General features: G+C 41.2%; 1 protein-coding gene across 4 annotated transcripts in view; it reads left to right on the top strand.

Annotated features, from left to right (window-relative positions):
• gpd2 (glycerol-3-phosphate dehydrogenase 2 (mitochondrial)) overlaps nucleotides 1-18132 on the top strand; it is a 138105-nt gene that overhangs the window by 40058 nt on the left and 79915 nt on the right. For all 4 annotated transcript variants that reach the window (XM_069935509.1, XM_069935508.1, XM_069935510.1 and 1 more), the window contains exon 2: nucleotides 3279-3385. In XM_069935509.1, coding sequence (XP_069791610.1) covers nucleotides 3279-3385 — 107 coding nt within the window. The remainder of the gene's footprint in view (nucleotides 1-3278; nucleotides 3386-18132) is intronic.

Here is an 18132-nt window from a genome sequence, read left to right as displayed (position 1 = left end):
AGCTGCCTCCAATTCTTCTCTATCCTTAATATAACTCTCTTTGTAATTGGCCTTTATATTTTGAATACTACAGTGGAAATGTTTGAGTCTTGCTTAACCATAGCCTGCATTAAGACTGGGTCTTCAGGCAGCCATGTTTGAAATATGCTCCAGATTTACTCGTGAATGAAAAGGTCAAAGACTCTCATGAGTTTTTGGTTAAAGAAAACAGGCCAGGTGTAGTGGTTGACTCTTCACTCTTGGATCTGTTGCCCAGTGGAGATCATGTCTGCAGTGCCTCCCAGATGGATGGAATGCTCTTGGTGATTCATGATCAACTCTGGTCAATAGGAAGAGGTGTTTGAGACCCTTGGCAATGATTTATCTGCAGTAGGTGGCAGGAGAGCCCTCTACAATTATTACAGATGGCTTAGTCACCTTTCTAAAAAGTGGTCACAATTAAGGTCCAGGAGATTCTCAATTTGTGACTGAAGTCTCTCCCTGCCAAGTTCTCTTTGGGAGCATACATCATCAGGCCGTGATGATGTACAAAGGGGACATGTACAGTAGTTATCCGCCTTTTCAATTGCTTTGTTAATTTTGGTGGTGGTGAGTCTGAGCCAGATAATTTGTGATTATAGAGACACACACCTTGGATCCTAGACTGCTTTAGTTAGAGTTCTGAGGTGTTCCTTCCAGTCACGTTGATGGACATTTTGTCCTTTGACAAATTCTGTTTTAGCTCTGTCTGTCCTTGAGAAGGATATAGGGCATTTGAGCTGTGGGTGGGGCTGACAATGTTGAAAATTTTGTGCCTATTGCAGTTGTTAGCAAGTGACTGGGGGTACTGTTTTTATTAATTCACCACTTGTTTAAGTTGTAAGCATTCTGGAGAATGATCCAGAGAACAAGTTGAGAACTTTTCAATCGGTGGCTCTACTCCAGAACAGAGGGCACCCCAACTGTAGTCATAATATTACACGACATAGAAAATGCTTGTGTGTTTGTTTTGCACTCAAGTCTTAAGCTATGGTTGATGCATTCCCTGAAATCAACAAAACCAACTTTATTGGCCAATCCCCATTGTACATCATTGCTGCCTGATGATGAATGCTCTCAAGTAGAACTTGGAGAACAAACCCAGAACCACTTCACTGGAAAGGTAGTTAAATTGTGTGAGGTCTTACTTCTGATCTTGGTCAGTAATGTCCCTGTTATCTAAATTCAAGCAACCAGCAAAAAGAAATTACGTAAAATAAATGGGTAAAAAATACGGAAGTTTAAAATTGGCGTGCCTCGCTGTTCTCCATTCACGCAACACGTAGTCTCAGCAACCGGAAAACTCACTTATCCGGCATTACCAATCCCTGTAGGTACCGAATACCAGGGGTTTTACTGTAATTAAAGGTTTTAATAGCAACGCATTTGTTTCATAAAATATTTCCCAAAGAGCTCAAAGAATATTTTTGTGGAATAATATTTAAAAACTAAGGGATCTTGCAAAATGGTATTGTTTTCAGTTGTGTCAAAGCAACATGCAGTATGGAGAATGAGGATGATAATGTTACAAACTACACATCACTTAGAAAATGGCCGTGCATGAAAAGATAATGTATGTTGGCGAGTTGCAATGTGACATGGGACGGAGATGGGAGAGAGTTTCAGGAGGGCTTGTGTTGATTGGCAATCAGTTTGCTGAGATTTCTTTTTGCTGAGTGGGTACTTGAGATGGAAGCCCAATGATGTAGCACAAGTGATTGCCTTGAGAGGTCAGGATGCTTTATTGCCAAATACACAATGGCATTTTGTGCAAATACCTTGAATTTTGTCCATTTTGTGTATTGAAACCTCTAATTTGTAATTTTTCTCCTAAAAGGTAAGTGAGCTTGCCTGCACTTACTTCACTTCAAGTTAATTGAGTCGCTTTCCATTATGGGTTAAATTCAAAAACTTCCCAATGATCATCACCTGACACTTATTTGCATGAAATTTCAGGTTTAGTACAATAAACAACCAATTATGCAAACTGCTTTCTTTAATTATAGAATTCCCATGTGCTCTTAATCACCAGGCAGATTAATTTTTTGTGTAATTTCAAACACTATATCATAGGACAAAAATTCAGTGAATTGAGCTTTTCAAGCACTGCTATGGTCCACCATTATTAATTTCATTTATAATGAGTCCAACCTGCCACCCACACTCTTTTTCATTAACTAAATTGAAGAATATTTATATAGCCACATAAAATTATGGAAATTGAGTGTTGAAGTGGGAAATTTCTATTTAACTTGGGTATGGGTGATGTATAAATAACTCATTCTTTTTGTGCTTCTGACCTGTTCATTTCATTTCAACTAAGGATGACACCATATTAATCACTTCAAAGTATTCTAATTTTAATGTAGCTGTTGATGAACCAGAAACCTTGTAAGCCATAACTTTGAAGTTGCAGCCAATTGAAGTGAAGAACTGGACACTAAATGGAAAGGGATCTTAAGCTCATAACTGGTTAAGTCAAATAAATACAAAAAGGAAAGTTTTGTGTTTTGACGATTCCACTTACTATTCCAATTTTTAATTGGAAATTGTAGAAAGAACAGTGGGCCACTATAGAGGTCGGAGTCACCTTAATCTGAAAATTCAGTCTTCAAGCCGTTGAGTTCAAGGCTGTCAACCCAAAGCATTGACTATTTCTCTCCATGGATGCTGCCTGATCCATTGAATCCCTATATCATTGTCCTTTTTGAAAATTTCATATGGTGTCACCAAATGTGTCAAGAGGTCTCGAATGACCTCCAATGTGTCGGATCTTATTTGTCTGTGCTTGAAAACATTTCCTTTTGGATAAATGGTTAGTAATTGATTGAAAGTATCTCTCATTCAAAGAGCAGTGTGCCAGTGCACATATATGAATGGACTAGAATGCAAAAGCTAAAAACAATTCAAACTTTTGTATACTGTACAAATATTGCTTGAAGCTGTTTTTAATAAAACCCAAATCCCATTTCTGGTCCAAATTTGTAGATAGTTGTCCATATTGTGGTCATTTGATGGGAAAAAAGGCCCACAACCAGTGTCTCCATTATGATATAATCATTTTAACCCTATCACAATCCTTTTTGGTGTTTTCCCTGAAATGTTAACCCTGATTCTCTTTCAACAGGTGTTGGCTGACTTGCTGAGTGCTCAGTATTTTCTACTTTATTTGTTATTTGATGGTTTTTTTAAAAAAAATTTGCAACTTTTGGAAATGATTGCAAATGAATTTGAGTGAAGCTTGGAATTTTGTATTTCAGAAAACAGGATGGCATTTCAAAAGATTGCTGGAGGAGCACTTCTTGGGGGTAGCACCTTGACGACACTTTTGGGTCTCTCACAGATAATAGACTACAAGCCATATTGGGTAAGTTTATCTTCACATTTTTGTCAGAGATAAACAACAGAATGTAAAGAGAAAATTGGGTGGGACATGCTTTTATGAATCTGATTCTCAGTTGGGCAATGAGGTGTGCTTTTTGTGGTGGCATCCATGTTAAATGGGAGGACTGAGCAGTGTGGAAGAACAGGGAGATCTTGGGATCATTGTTCATAGGACACAACATTTCTGCACAGGTTGATTGTTGTTGAGAAGATGAATGGTGCATCGGCCTTCATTAACTGTGGAATTGAGTTTAAGAGCTATGAGCTAATATTGCAGCTATGCAAGAACATAATTTGATCCCACTTGGAATATTGTATTCTGTTCTAGTCACCATGCTATAGGAAGGATGTGGATGCTATTGAGAGGATGCAGAGGAGATTTATAAGGATGCTGTCTGGATTGGAGAGCATGCCTCATGAGGATAGGTTAAGCGAACTTGGTCTTTACTCCTTGGAGCAGTGGAGGATGAGGGATGACCTCAGAGGTGTACAAGATGTGGGGCGTTAACTGTATAGTTGGCCAGAACCAAGTTTCGTTGCCAACATTGGTGTTGTAACTAATCAATAAGTGAGAACAGGAGCAGATAGAACAGTGGGGCACTATAGAGGTCGGAGTCACCTTAATCTGAAAATTCAGTCTTCAAGCCGTTGAGTTCAAGGCTGTCAACCCAAAGCATTGACTATTTCTCTCCATGGATGCTGCCTGATCCATTGAATCCCTCCAGCTTCTTTCTTCACCCAAGATCTTGGCATCTGCTGTTCATTCTGCTTCATTACTGAAACAGAAATGGTTTACTGATGGCTGGAAAGGGGAAGTATATGAAAGAAAAGGAGAAGAATAATATGCCGCTAGGTTGAAAAGAGGCAGGGATCTGTTGGGCGTGCTGGTCTGTATCTGTACTGTAGATTTATATCAATGGGATGCAACACATTGCAATTGCATTAAATTCAAACTGCTTATAAACTCTGTGTTTGGAGGTGAACTGTTGTATGGTTTATATCAGTGTGCATTCCTTGTCTACTTCTAGACGGTGATTCAGTATGAACATGGGGCCTTTGGCTCACTGGGTTGCGAAGGCAGGCATGGTACTTCAAATCTAGATTTCACTATGCATTAGCTGCAAATTTGAACTATCTGGTACCAAGCAAATGATCTTTTAAGGTAGAGATTGATAGGCTATGGGGAAAAGGCTGGGAAGTGGGGCCGAGTAGGAGAATAGATCAGCTCATGATTGAATGGTGGTGTGGATTCAATGGACTGAATGGGCTTCCTTTGTCCCTATCCCTTTATGACCACAAATAATAGTAATCTATAATTTTTTTTAAATCAATACCTTTTGGCTCTTCTATACAGGTGGAGGGAATTCCTCATTAACCATGATGTGTGTGGTTTAAATTAATCAAGGAATCTAAATCTGAACAAATCAAGGTCTTTAATTTAAACCTACATACAGCATGGTAACAGGCCCTTTGGCCCTCGAGTCCATGCTGCCCAATTTACACCCGATTAACCACCCCTGGAATGTTTCAAATGGGGGGGGTGGGGGGGGGAAAGATGGATGGACTGGAGCCCCTGGGGAAAACACAGACACGGGGAGATAATGCAGCATTTGAATCCAGGTCCTGATTGCAGGTGCTGAAAAAGCATTGTGCTAACTGCTACACCAATTGTGCTGCCCTGTACGAAGGTGGTCCCCATCAACTGGGCTTTGTGTTGTACAGGACCCAGGTCCACTTCAAAAATGGAATGATAGCAGTCCTGTATTCTGGTACCATCACTGGCAGGCCAGAATAAAGCAAATTCAATAAACTCTGACAGCCAGCAAACGATGTCGTAGATATGTGTGCTGTAAATTTCAATGTCATCAACTCAAAAGCCCCTGACGTTCAGAAACTTTCAAAAGCTGAAAATCAGTTTAATTTAAATTTAAAACAAAACTAATCAGTGATACATTTCTTACAACACCGAATCCTCAAACAATTAAAAGCATTGAAGCAAACTTAAAGGTGATTAGGATTTTTCTGAATTACTAGGCTCTCCTCTCTGCTTCAACTACAAGGAGTGAAACATTAATGTCTGCAAATTGTAGTAGAAGCACATTGATTTGCTGGAAGAACTTGGCCGGTCTTGCAGTGTCCAGGGGAAATAAAGATCTTTTGCCGACATTTTGAGCCTAAGCCTGAAAGAAGCCCGAAATGTCACCAATAGGTCTTTATCTCCTATAGATGCTGCAAGACCAGCTGAGTTCCTCCAATATTTGAGTGTGTTTCAACCACAGGGAGCCAAATGACATCATCCTGGATAAGCATCCATCCAAGTCACCATTCACTTGAATGAGGATTTCCTGTTTGGGTCTTTGAGATAATTGAGTTATTTAAAATAAAAAAAAAATAGCTCTTTTGTGCTTTGTTCATCAATATTCTTATTTTTTTAAAAATTTCAAACTAACTTTTGTATAAGAATATAGTCTCATTATAATGGATTTTTGATAAGAGAATTTCTGCAAGTTGCAGCTACTGCTGAAGTCGCTAAGCCCGACAGGCAGCACGGGGATTGAAGATTTGAGCAGTGGATTGCGTTCAAGTTCATCAGACTCTGTAGATTTTTCTACCTGGCAATTTCCTCTCACTGTTTGCCTGTGCGGGGAAACAATCGGATGATTGCTTTTTTTATTCCATTAGCCAGAGTCATGGAAGAAGACCTGGAAATGAATGAATGTGGATCAATTGTAATTGGTCCCCTTTTAAATGTCCAAACTTTAGAACCATAGAACATTACAGCACAGAAACAGGCCTCTTCAGCCCTTCTAGTTCGTGGCAAACCTTTTTTTTTTGTTGCCTAGACCCACTGACCTATAGAGCCATAGAACATTATTTTCTGTAATGTGTGTAACTTGGATCACACTGAACAATAAAGAGTTTGCTTCCTGAACACCTTGGGGTGTATTTTATGGATTTTGGGTTGCTGATCACGAAAATCATCTTAAAAATTTTCCATGTCACGTACAATTTTTTTTAGATCTAACTGTTATATTTTAAGTCTACTTCAAACATACAAAACCATGAAATGCAACATATCATTGAAAATTAATTTTCTGCATTCACACTTGGACTTCTTCCCAGCTGATCTTGGTGCAGTCGGTGCCAAACCTGGATATTGCGACCATGGAAAAATGGTATCAGGGGAACTGGAATCCCTCATTACTGGCCGACTATTGTTGGACACTGACACAACAGGCATCAACTGCTGAGTACAAACAAAAATCAGCGGCAAAAGATTTTTGGGTTAGTTGAACTAATGCAGTGTGTCAGCATCATTATGCAATTAAACATGCTAAATTCATTAAAAAGTTAATGTTTCTCCAACATCCTAGATGATGCAGCAAATCTGAAATTTACCTTTGTGTTCAGCTTGAAGTTGTCTATCATAATCCCCAATTTTTTTCAGGAAGCAAACCTTTTGGAAAAAAGATAGTTCTCCAGTGTTATCAGAAGTTATTTAACTGAAATGAAACACTGGATGCATCTCCAAGGAAATAAACCCAAGGAGAACAAAATGTGAGTTGTATGTAGGTTAATATAAAGAAAAGGGCTCATTAAGTGAGAAAGCTTGGATCATCTTCAGCAGCTGTACAAACCAAACAATAAATCTCTCAATCTCGGCCTTTCTATTGTCTTCCTTATGTTGGCAATTCACTTTGAATTTGATTGAAAGCTATTAATAATCCTGATCCAATTCATATTTAAAATACTTTGAAATGACTTGTAAAACTCAGGTGTCCCTGTGTGTGCACCTCAACACATTCTGCGAGTGATGTTATGCACTATTTTCTGCTGCCTTTGCACCTATGGCCTCTCCAATGAGCGTGCTTGTACTCCCTTTTTTCTTTTACCCCTGGTTGACCTTTTCCTTTTTTTTGATGTGTCGTCAACTGACTTCTCCTCTTGCCTCACCCTTTCTAACCACGCAGCACTTCATCATCTTCACACCAAACCCAATCTTGCTTTCAAGCCAGCAGATGGTGCTATAGTGGTCCGGTGAACTGACCTATACCTTCCAAAGGCCTGGTAGCAGATAGATACCTATCTACCCCTGGACCACAACCCCACTGATGAAAACCTGGCTGTTTGCTTCTGCACTGTCCCAGATCTCTTTGGATCAGAAGATCTCTGTCAAACTGAGAGCACTTCCACCCAACACTTCCCACTTCTGTTTCTCACCCAAAATCCACAAACAAGGATGACCTGGTTGGTCCATTTTTTTTCCGACTGCTCTTCCCCTACTGAACCTATTTCTTTTTGTAGTTTGACTCTTGGCCCTTTGCTTCTTCCTGGAACAGTGATTCAAAAAGTTCCCTTCCTCCACCAGTCTCATTTGTGTGGTAGAACATGTTCTCTCCATGAATAACTTTTGATACCTCTTGTTTCCTACAAATTGATGATTGTAGCTGTGGGCACTTGCAGGTGTCCCAGCTATGCAGGCCTTTCTGTAGGTTAAATGGCATAGTACTTGTTCCAAACCTATTCTTGTATCACCCCCAACACTTCCAATGTTGTATCGATGATTGAATTGGCACTGCTTCCTGCTCCCCATGAACTTCATAAACTGTGCTCTTAACCTCCACCTCAAATTGGAGATGACCTATAGTTAGTTTTTCTCTAAAAAAAAAGAATGAATTATGGATATGATTTACAATTTATGTATATTAGTGATATACAGAATATCTTGAGTTTATGTAACTGTCCATACTACCTTATTGAATTGAACTCTTTTTTTGTTTCAATAAAAATATTTTAAAAAGAAAGCTGATCTACAGCATCTATTTCCATTCACTACTGACTCCCACATCCAAACAGACAGCATCTCCCACCCTGCCTCCTTTAAGGTTGCCACCGTTTTCTCTGTTTCTCCACCTCCACTGCGTCTGCTCTCCAGGTTAAGGCCTCCATTCCAGAACATTTGAAGTATCCTCCTTTTGTAGGGAACACAGCATCCCCTACATTATGGTTAACAGAACGTTGCGTACATTCCCCTGTTTGTCAGAGTTGTACTCTCTAACCCTAACCACCCCCCCTCCCAAGCAAAAGGGAGTGGGTTCCCCTTGTTCTCACTTTTCACCCCACCAGCCTTGACATTCAGCACATTATCCTTCATTTTTGACTCCCCAGTGAACTGGTGGGAAGCGACCAAGGAGAATATAAAGAGCTTCTTTATCCTCAAGGGCGTTCGGAAGACAATACTGAGTGAATTCCAGGCTGACCCTCAGCAACTCCTCCTCCAGCACTCGAGAGGGTTGGACATGAGAAAGGAACTCCAAGATATTAAGAGCCTTTACATCTGAGTTCTCCAAAATCCCCTCCTGATCCAGAGTCTGCAGAGTGAAGAAGGATAAAACTGCCGTAAGGAGGAGGACGGCTCAATCCCACCTTTGCAGATGAGTGTAGAGAGGATAAGCAGATACTTTTATGCCAAAGTGTATGAAACTTGAGGCGAAAGACACAATGGCCTCGTGAAACTTCTTGTATTCTATCACGGAAGTCTTGAATTACAACAAATGGGAGAGTCTGAATCAGCCAATTACGCTGGGGGGAGTTGTTTCCTTCGGTCAAGTAAAACTCCTGGAAGTGACAGCTGGAACTAGGTGGGTCCGGACCTGCTGGAAGTAAACAACAGTATGCTCATGGTGGGTAGCATGTCAGATGCCATGAGGAAGGGCATCATCACCCTCGTGTTCAAACAAAAGGGAGAGTAGGAGCATATCACAAATTGGAAACTTGTATAATTGTCAACCATTGACTACAAGATCCTGTCTCAAGCCATCACCAATAGAGTTGAGTCTGCCCGGGACAGATAATTGATCCAGTCAAACTAAACCTACACAGTTTTGGGCACAACAATCTCTGAAAGCCTTGCACTGCTCTGACCACTCCCTATGTGCAAGTCAGTTGGGTGGACACCTGCCTGGTTATCTTAGACCAGGAGAAGGCTTTTGACCGAGTATCATACACAATGGTTGTTGTCTCCAAAATAGGCTTTTGGGAGGAAATGTGAAAATGGATTAAACTGCTCTAGATGGACATCTATATTGCAGTTCAAATCAATGGGTGGGAAACAATATCTTCCCTATCAATTCTTGAGTCAGGCAGGGTTGCCCGCTCTCTCTATTTGAATGCTGCCTAGAGCCCTTTTACATCTATTAAGAAGGACAAGGGCATAAGAGGAGAGACATTGCCAAGAAGTGGAAGCACACAGATCAAGGCCTCCCTGTACTTGGACAATGTTGCTGTCTTAAGCCTGTTCAGCATCTGTGGCCATTTTGAGTCTGCAGTGGTTGCCAGGGTAAACCTGTTCAGAGCGAGGCACTGCTCTATGGTAACTGACTAGTCCACCTTCCCCTTTACAGTCAGATCTGACTACCTGGAGATATGGTTCAGAAGAACCAAGGCGTGCAACAAAAATTAGAGCGGATTGCAAAGGTACACCCGAAATAAGGTGTGCGGCCGCGGCATTCCCTCTCAGTAATAGGGAAGAACTCGATCATCAGGTGTGAGGTGCTCTTGGTACTGCTTTAAGTGGTGCAGGTGGGGCCCATCCCCCACACCTCCACCCTGGTGGTCACAAAACAGTTTTCTGATTCGTATGGGAATCCAAGCTGGAAAGAGTATGAAGAGTCACCATGTGCAAGTCACCAGACAATGGGGACAAGGGCCTACCCAACATGGATGTATGTGGCTGCATCAGGCTGTGCATGGAACCAAAGTACGAGGGCATCAGTGTCACTATGTGCTGAGGTTCTACCTGTCCCAGGCGTTGCAAAGGAGGTGCCTGGCTCCGTTGCTGTCACAGTCAGCTGGACTTTGCCTTCGTGGAAATTTTTTCCAGAGAAACACCATTGACTACATGGCCATCGGGCAGTGGTCAGCATGAGACCTGAGAGTCGAGGACTCTATGAATATGCTGGGGTGGTTCATGGAGAAGACTGTCCAGGTCACTTGGCAGAACACTTCATCGCCAGTACTCACAAATGTGCACCAGGACTTGGCCTGGCTGATGGTGAGAGAAGCCCTCCCGTCAAATTCTTTCTGTATAAGTGGAAGAATGTAGATTCACAAAGAGAAGGATGCCAGGGACCTTGTCATGGTTCATCCATAGCAGCAGCGTGATAGGACTCTGATCTACGGACTGTTCCCTGGCCCGAACACCGAGTCAGACATCCAGAACTACTGGAAGAGCATAAACTCTGTGGAAGACGCACTTTGGTCTTGTTGGTCTTTTAGCACGTGGAGATGTTGGTGCGGGTTTGCTTTCAGCTGGCACATTACAGGCTGCAGGAATACATGCTGAGGGATGCACTGGGGCTTGTTGCAGCCAATGTAAGGGTGGTGTGGAGAAGGACCACACTCTGGAGTCCTTGTGTCACTGGGCATTGAGGTGCTGAGACTGAGTGTACGCCCATCAAATAAGAGGGGGAGTAATGATAAAGTGCCACAGTGGTGGGAATAGTGCAAATAAAATTAAATGTAATCATGTACAGTGATGGAAATGTATGCATATGAAACTAAGGGTAGGAAGAGACCGATTTTTAACCCTGCAACTAGATCCCATCACCAACCATTCTCCATCCCACCCCTTTGATCCTGCAGAATCGCTCCCTCTCTGACCTTTGCCTGCTCATGCTACCTTACCCAACTCACTGGGAGGTCTGGTACTTTCTTCCACCCTCACCACCATTCCAGGGAATAAACAGGCCTTCCAGGTGAGGTAAAGTTTTACATGCACCTCCCACCTCATCTACTGCATTCGGTGCTCCTGATATGGCCTCTACATCAGAGACACAAAGCACAGACTTGGAGACTATGGAGCTTCTGCGCTTTGTCTGCAGTAGCCATCATTTTAATGGCCTTCCCATTCCCGCAGAGACCCATTCATCTCCCACACTGACATGGGCCTACTTCCCTGTCAGCATGAGGCCCATTGTAGACTAAAAGAACAAAATCTTGCATTTCACCTGGGCTGCCTGCAGCACAATGGTATGAATGTAAAATTTTCCAATTTCAAGCAAGGTGTTTGCCCTCTTCTTCCCAGTTACTTTTGTTCCTTCATCTGGTATTTTTGTCCCATTTCCAATATACTCCTTCTTCTTTCAAGTCTCATCCTCCTCTTCTACCCCTTTCATTTCCATGTGGTCCAATTTTCCTTTACCTCTCCCTAATGGCTTCCATTATCACTTTCTCCACATCAAATTCCAGCACCCTTAGCCTCCACTCATCCCCTCTAGTTTCCAATCCCGTCTCTATGACTTGTCTTCCTCCAACCTCCCTTTTTCTCTCACCTCCCTCTTTGTTTGGCATCTGCCAACCAATTGCCTCTGCCTCCCCTGCTGTTCATCATTCTTCACCCCTTCCTAGTTCACCAATCCCCTACTGGCCCCCGCCTAATCCCATCCACTCTGTCTCTCATAATACTGTGCATCCCCTCCTCACTCACTCTGGCAATCCCCCATCATGTTTGTAATCCAACTTTAATTTTCATTGTACAAGTAAATTTAGACATTCTAACATGTATATATTATGTAATGTACTCTGACAGCAGTAATAGAGATTAGCCAGGACAGCTTTATATTTAAAATAATATTTTTATTATGTAACAAGCCTAGCAGCAATAGAAATTCACCAAGACAGATGGTCACTTAAACAAAAGTTTCTTTTAATTTTCTTTAAACATAAAAACAGTATCAAACTTTAACTATTACTATCAACTTAACCCCCTTCTAATTCTAAGTGTATGTGTGTGTAATGTGTATATGTTCAGGAAAGTTCTTTGCTTTAATAGTCCCACTTCTCACTTCTCCAAGTTGACCGATATCAGGCAATGTGCACAGAATTTAACATTTATGAATTCTCACCAGGCTCTGGTGCTTAAAAGTAAATGGTTACCACTCAGAAAGATTCTTGATGGTTTCAGAGAGACATTTGTTGCTCATTGGACACCCACAAACTGATCACCTCTGATCAGTCACTTCATTGTCTTGCTGAAGAAACTTGCCCCATCATGGGTTTTCCAAATTATAACCTCTTCTTCCAGGTCACCACAGAGTTCCTCTCATTTCTCTTATTCTAGCCAGCCACTTCTTCTTGTAAGGACTACATGGGTTTTGAACAGGCTGAACTCCGAATTCACAACCTGTCTTCAAAATGGAGTTTTCAACAATCCTGTCATGTTGCAGCCTTGAAAGCTACTGCAGAACTGACTTGCCTCTCTCTCTCTCTACACTAAACCCCACAATCTATCTCTTTTAAATATATATTTATATATAATCTAATAATATAATATTATTAGTAATTATTAATTACTAATAATATAACATCTCATCTAACTTAACCCCCAACTATGCGCAAATATACGTGTGTGTGTGTGTGTGTGTGTGTGTGTGTGTGTGTGTGTGTGTGTGTGTGTGTGTGTGTGTGTGTGTGTGTGTGTGTGTGTGTGTGTGTGTGTGTGTGTGTGTGTGTGTGTGTGTGTGTGTGTGTGTGTGTGTGGAAATACCCCAAGCCATGACAGCTCAGGTTCAATTCTGTAACGTTAGTTCTAAGTTCAGTCTCTGAAAATCCAGTGTTGACACGCAATTGATCAAAGAAGTAAACACAGAGTAGGTGACCAGGGTGATAGACTGTTGCAAGCTCATGCTTCCAAAGAAATCTCCTTATTAGACGAGACGCAATGAAAACTCCCCTTTTCTTTGTATAGGGGACGTAAGCAAGTGATTTTCACAAATCTTCCAGAACCTTTACGTGGGACAGCCAAAATAGTGATCTTTTGGTCACGGTGTAGTACACTAATTCCCCCTTCAAAAGTCACTTTTCCTTTGGCTATGGTGGGCTACATTCATTCTCTTTATACAGACCACACAAGGCCACTTCAACACAGTATCCCTTCAAAAAGATGCTTCTCCAAGTGCTGCCTCCATAAAATCAAACTGAGTACTGTTTCTGTAACATGTTGGTCACATGGTCTCTGCACCTGTGTTTTCCAGGGCCTCTTTCTCTCTCTTCAGAAGTAGTGAATTTGAGTACACGCCTGTCAGCTCAGTCAGTCTCCAAAGCTTGCAGGTTTCGCAGCTCGATTTGTTCTCTTAAAGTGACAGTCCCACTCAAATGAAAATGAGCTGGGAGCCCGTAGTAATATAAGTAAAATATAATATTTACATTTCTAAATCCACCAAATTGAAATCAATCCTGGTGAAATTTGCTGATTTTTGAATATAGTTTTTATGAGCTATTTTTGAAATCCAACCGTAATTACATATCTGATGCTATTACAATGTGAAAAAGGAGAGTTTTGTAATTTTGTGTTTTAACTAGGATACAAATGGCCTGGAGGACATTGCATCTTTATCAGTACATTTTCTAAATGAAATGAGAAATGCTGACCTTTCTGAAGGTTTGGACATATGCCAAAAATGTCAACTTTAATTGTGGCCTAGAAGGGGCTCCCTTATTATGTGAACAGGGCATGGAATCTGCCATTCTTTTCCTATACTTGGACATTGTCAAGTGTTGGATCCTGACCATAACACTTCAATATTGATATCCATAATGAAACTGTTGTAGTCCATTTCTAGCACTGGAATTGTGATGATCTTTGTTAATATTTCAGGTATAAAATGTATTATCATGTGGCCACTGGTACTTTGCACAAATGATCCCTATGGGGGAGTAGTGGATGCAAACTTTGGGCACTATTGACACAACTGATTGCAGGCAAGGTGACAAAAGGAAGGTAAGAGAGGGAAAGATGGGCTGGAGTTCCTTCTATTGTTTACCATCCCAGTGATAACTTTTGGTTGCATGTGGATGGAAGTGGGGTGAGGATGGAGTTAAATGATGTTGTTAAATCTCTGCTGTTGTATTCTCTAACTCCACCAATGGCTTCCCCATTAACAATCGTTCCAGAGGCCTCCACCTTGCCATGCTTCTTTTCACCTTCTAAAGTATCACCTTCTAGTTCAAGTTCATTGTCGCATTATACCTTGCGGTATGAAGGGATCTTCTGTGAGCGGTTTAGTAAATCAACTCTAGCATGTGTAAGTTGTGCAAAGTAAGAGCACAAAGGCAGTATCTACTGTTGCAGTGAAGAGATCAAATAGTGCACAACAAGGGCAGCTTGATATCACCATTGTAGAGCTTGCTTGAGCCTGATGGCTGCAGGGAAGAACTTTCTTTAAGCTGATTGGTGCATGCATGAAACTTTATTTAATATTTTATTTAAAATCCCATAACATAACATTAATTACTATATATTGATACAGACATAGTGTGATGAGTTATTTATATTAAAAAAAAACACACCCCAACTACCCTACTAATACCCTCCCTCCTCCCTTCCCCACCCACAAAGAAAGAAAAAGGAGATTATCATCTAATACAATCACATTTAAACTTTTTGGCTGCAAGAACAGTGGCACCTATTGGAGCGGACCGAGAGATCAAATCTTAACACCAATAATTTTCAAATAAAGGCTCCAAACTTTAGTAATGAAAAAATATTTATCTCTTAAATTATATGTTACCTTTTCTAAAGGAATACAAGCTTTCATTTCATTATGGCATCTTTTCATACCTAAAATCGAGTCAGATTTCCATGTAATAGTTAAATACTTCTTCAAAACGGCCAGAGACGAACACAAAAATTCAGTTTGATACATAGTCAATCAACCTTAAAGCTATTGACTTAATATCTCCTAATAAAAACAACAATGGATCAAAAGGCAAATTCACTTTTAATATTCGTTCCAAAAAGGATTTAATTTGCAACCAAAAATTTTTAACCTTAGGACAGGTCCACGTCAAATGGAGAAAAAAGTACCTACTTCATGATCACACCTAAAACATAAATCTGAAGAACTAAGTTGAAAATTTTTCAATTTATGTGGAGTCAAATACATTTGGTATAAGAAGTTATATTGCACTAACCGATAACGTACATTTATTACCTTAGTCATATTGTCTTTACACAAATTTCACCAAACATTTTCATCAATCTTTCTATTTAAATCCAATTCCCATTTCATTCTTGATTTATGAACATCTGGTTTAGGCATTTTATTTTGTAACAGCTTATACATCTCAAAAATAATTTTTTTTGAGTCGTCTTTAGTAAGTAATAATTCTAAAGAGGATTGTCTAAATAATTTTAAATTATAACCCAGTTTTTCTGATAATTGTTTTTAACCTGATAGTAACCAAAAAAAGGTATTTGAAAGGATTTGAAACTTGTCTTTCGTACGATTAAAAGACAAATATTTTCCTGCTTCAAAACAATCTTCAATTTTTAAAATTCCCATTTGGTTCCAAACTTTAAAAAACTGATTATCCACAGTAAAAGGAAAAAATTTATTCTGAAACTTCTTGACAGAAAGAAGATGTGGCCAGGATGGGTCCTTCAGTAGGTTGGCTGCCTTTTCCAGGCTGTTGGTGGAGGGGAAGGAGTTATTATCATGTTCTGATCTGCATTTGCTACTTTCTGCAGATTCTTTTGAACTTGGGCAGAGCAGCTCCCATACTGCTCTGTGATGCATCCAGCAAGGAAACCCTCAGTGATGCACCTGAAGATACATAGGACATGCCAAACTTCCTAAGCCTTCTAAGAAAGCAGAGATTTGGTTTGCTTTCTTGACCATTGCTTTGACATGGTTAGTCCAGGTTGGATCACTGGAAATGTTTACTCTTAATCAGCATCTACTGAACCTATCTACTGTCTCCACTGCAGTACCATTGATGTGTACAGGGGTATGGGCTCTATTACCCCACATTTCCCCCCCCCCCCCAACCCCATAGTCTATAGCCCCTTTTACACAGAGCTTGAAAGCCAGGTTTTATCCACCTTTCAAGTGCAATGTGAAATAATCGCAAGGTGGATTGGTGGAGGGGGGGGGGGGCTAGACTTGCCCGTCTTCGAATCACCTAGATAGGATGTCTCAGTGGTGGAGTGTATTAGACTCACGGAGTTGGCTTCTTCAGTTCTGTGTGAACACACCTGCTGGCTTCCTGAGATGGGTAATGTCTATAGGAATACTGCAGCTTTGCAATATAAAAGGGGCTAAAGGTCCACTTTTTTGTCTTACTGACATTGAGAGAATGACCTAATTTGTTCATGTAACTTTTCTGGAACCTACATCCTATAGTAAAAATAGAAAACATTTCATTTGATGAATGTTCCGAAGCATTTTACAGCCAATTACTGATTTTTGGATGTAGTGAAAACACAAAAATGCCAGAGGAACTCAGCAGGTCTCACAGCATCCATAAGAGTAAAAATGGCCTGAACCTTTCTTCAAGGTATGAGCATAAAGATGGCAGGCAGTTCAGTAAGGCGGCTGGGGAAAGAGGAAAGAAAGGGCAGGTATAAGAGGATAGCCCAACAGTCAAAAGGCCACAATTGGACATAGATAGGAGGAGAGGTGATAACTAAATGGGAGAAGGGGTGGTTCTGCAAATGTAGAGCTGAAACAAAGGAGACAGAGAGATAGGGGAAGGGGAAAGACCGGGTGGCTGTGGGAGCAGTGCTGGTGAGGGGAGGCTTAACCAAAAAACAGAAGTTAATGCAAATACCATCTGGTTGGAGGGTACCCAAGCAGAAATATGAGACGTTGATCCTCCAGTTTGCGGGTGATCTGAGTGCACGAGACCAATGGCAGACATTTCGTTATGGGAATTGAAAGAGATCGCCACTGGGAGATCGCCGCTCTTTTGGAAATGTGGTCACAGTGATATTGTAGGAGGTTTTAGTGGTTTGTTTGCTCAGCAGTTTTGTACAGCGTGACTCAGTCCATAGCCTTCTGCGTTGCTCCTTGAGGATTAAGTATTGGCCTGGACATTTTCTCTTCAAAGTAATCCCAATGGGATATTTTGTTCAGATGAAACGATTTACCATTTCATTCATAAGTAGCCATATCTGAAAGACAATGCAGAATTTTCTCATTGCTGCATTAGAGTCTTAGCCAGATTTCTGAAGCAAATCAGGTTTGGATTCCTAATGTGTTTATTTTCGTTTGCTGTAAAGTCACAGAAAGAAGCACCTTTAGCCTGACAACCCCCATCAATGAGAGAAGAAAAAGAGACAACCAGTGCCTTTGGATTTGCCTCCTGCTCTCCTGTAACCTCTGCAGCCACACAGCCCCCTGTCCATTCCAGTCTTGTATCCAATCTGCCATTAGATTTGGAAGCTGCTAACACCTGAGGGAGCTCTGCTCGCCCTTTGTACCCTCACAAATCCTGATCCCAAGACCTGGTTCGCACAAGCCTGACTCCTGCAGCCTGGTGTGTGTCCTTTGGTCTCTAAGCCCCTCGCTGGTTGGCTCCTGTGGTCTTCTCTCAGGCTTCTCCTCAGTGGGGCAGTATTCTCCCATTCACCACCTTAAGCAGCTCCTTGCCCTGGTTGGAGCCTGCAACCCTGGTGGTGCCCTGCCTAGGTTTCTGGGGTGGAATTTAAACCCACAACCTTCTGAATCAGGGACCCACAAGCTGGGCCACAGCTGACATTTATTGCCTTCTGCACTGAGAACAGTGCCGCCCCCCCCCCCAAAAACACAACAGGTTAAATATAGAGTAAACTTCCTTCTGCACTGTTCCATGACACATTCCCAGGATAGTGAAGGCGCTGGGATGATTACTTGATTGGGAGCACCTGTGTTCAATCAAGAGTTCAGAGTTACTGCTGAGAACAAAAGG

The sequence above is a fragment of the Narcine bancroftii genome, chromosome 4 (genome assembly GCF_036971445.1).
Source record: "Narcine bancroftii isolate sNarBan1 chromosome 4, sNarBan1.hap1, whole genome shotgun sequence".
In the NCBI taxonomy this organism is placed as follows: Eukaryota; Metazoa; Chordata; class Chondrichthyes; order Torpediniformes; family Narcinidae; genus Narcine; species Narcine bancroftii.
Note: the sequence above shows the minus strand (reverse complement) of the source record. Positions and strands in the feature narration are given on the sequence as shown.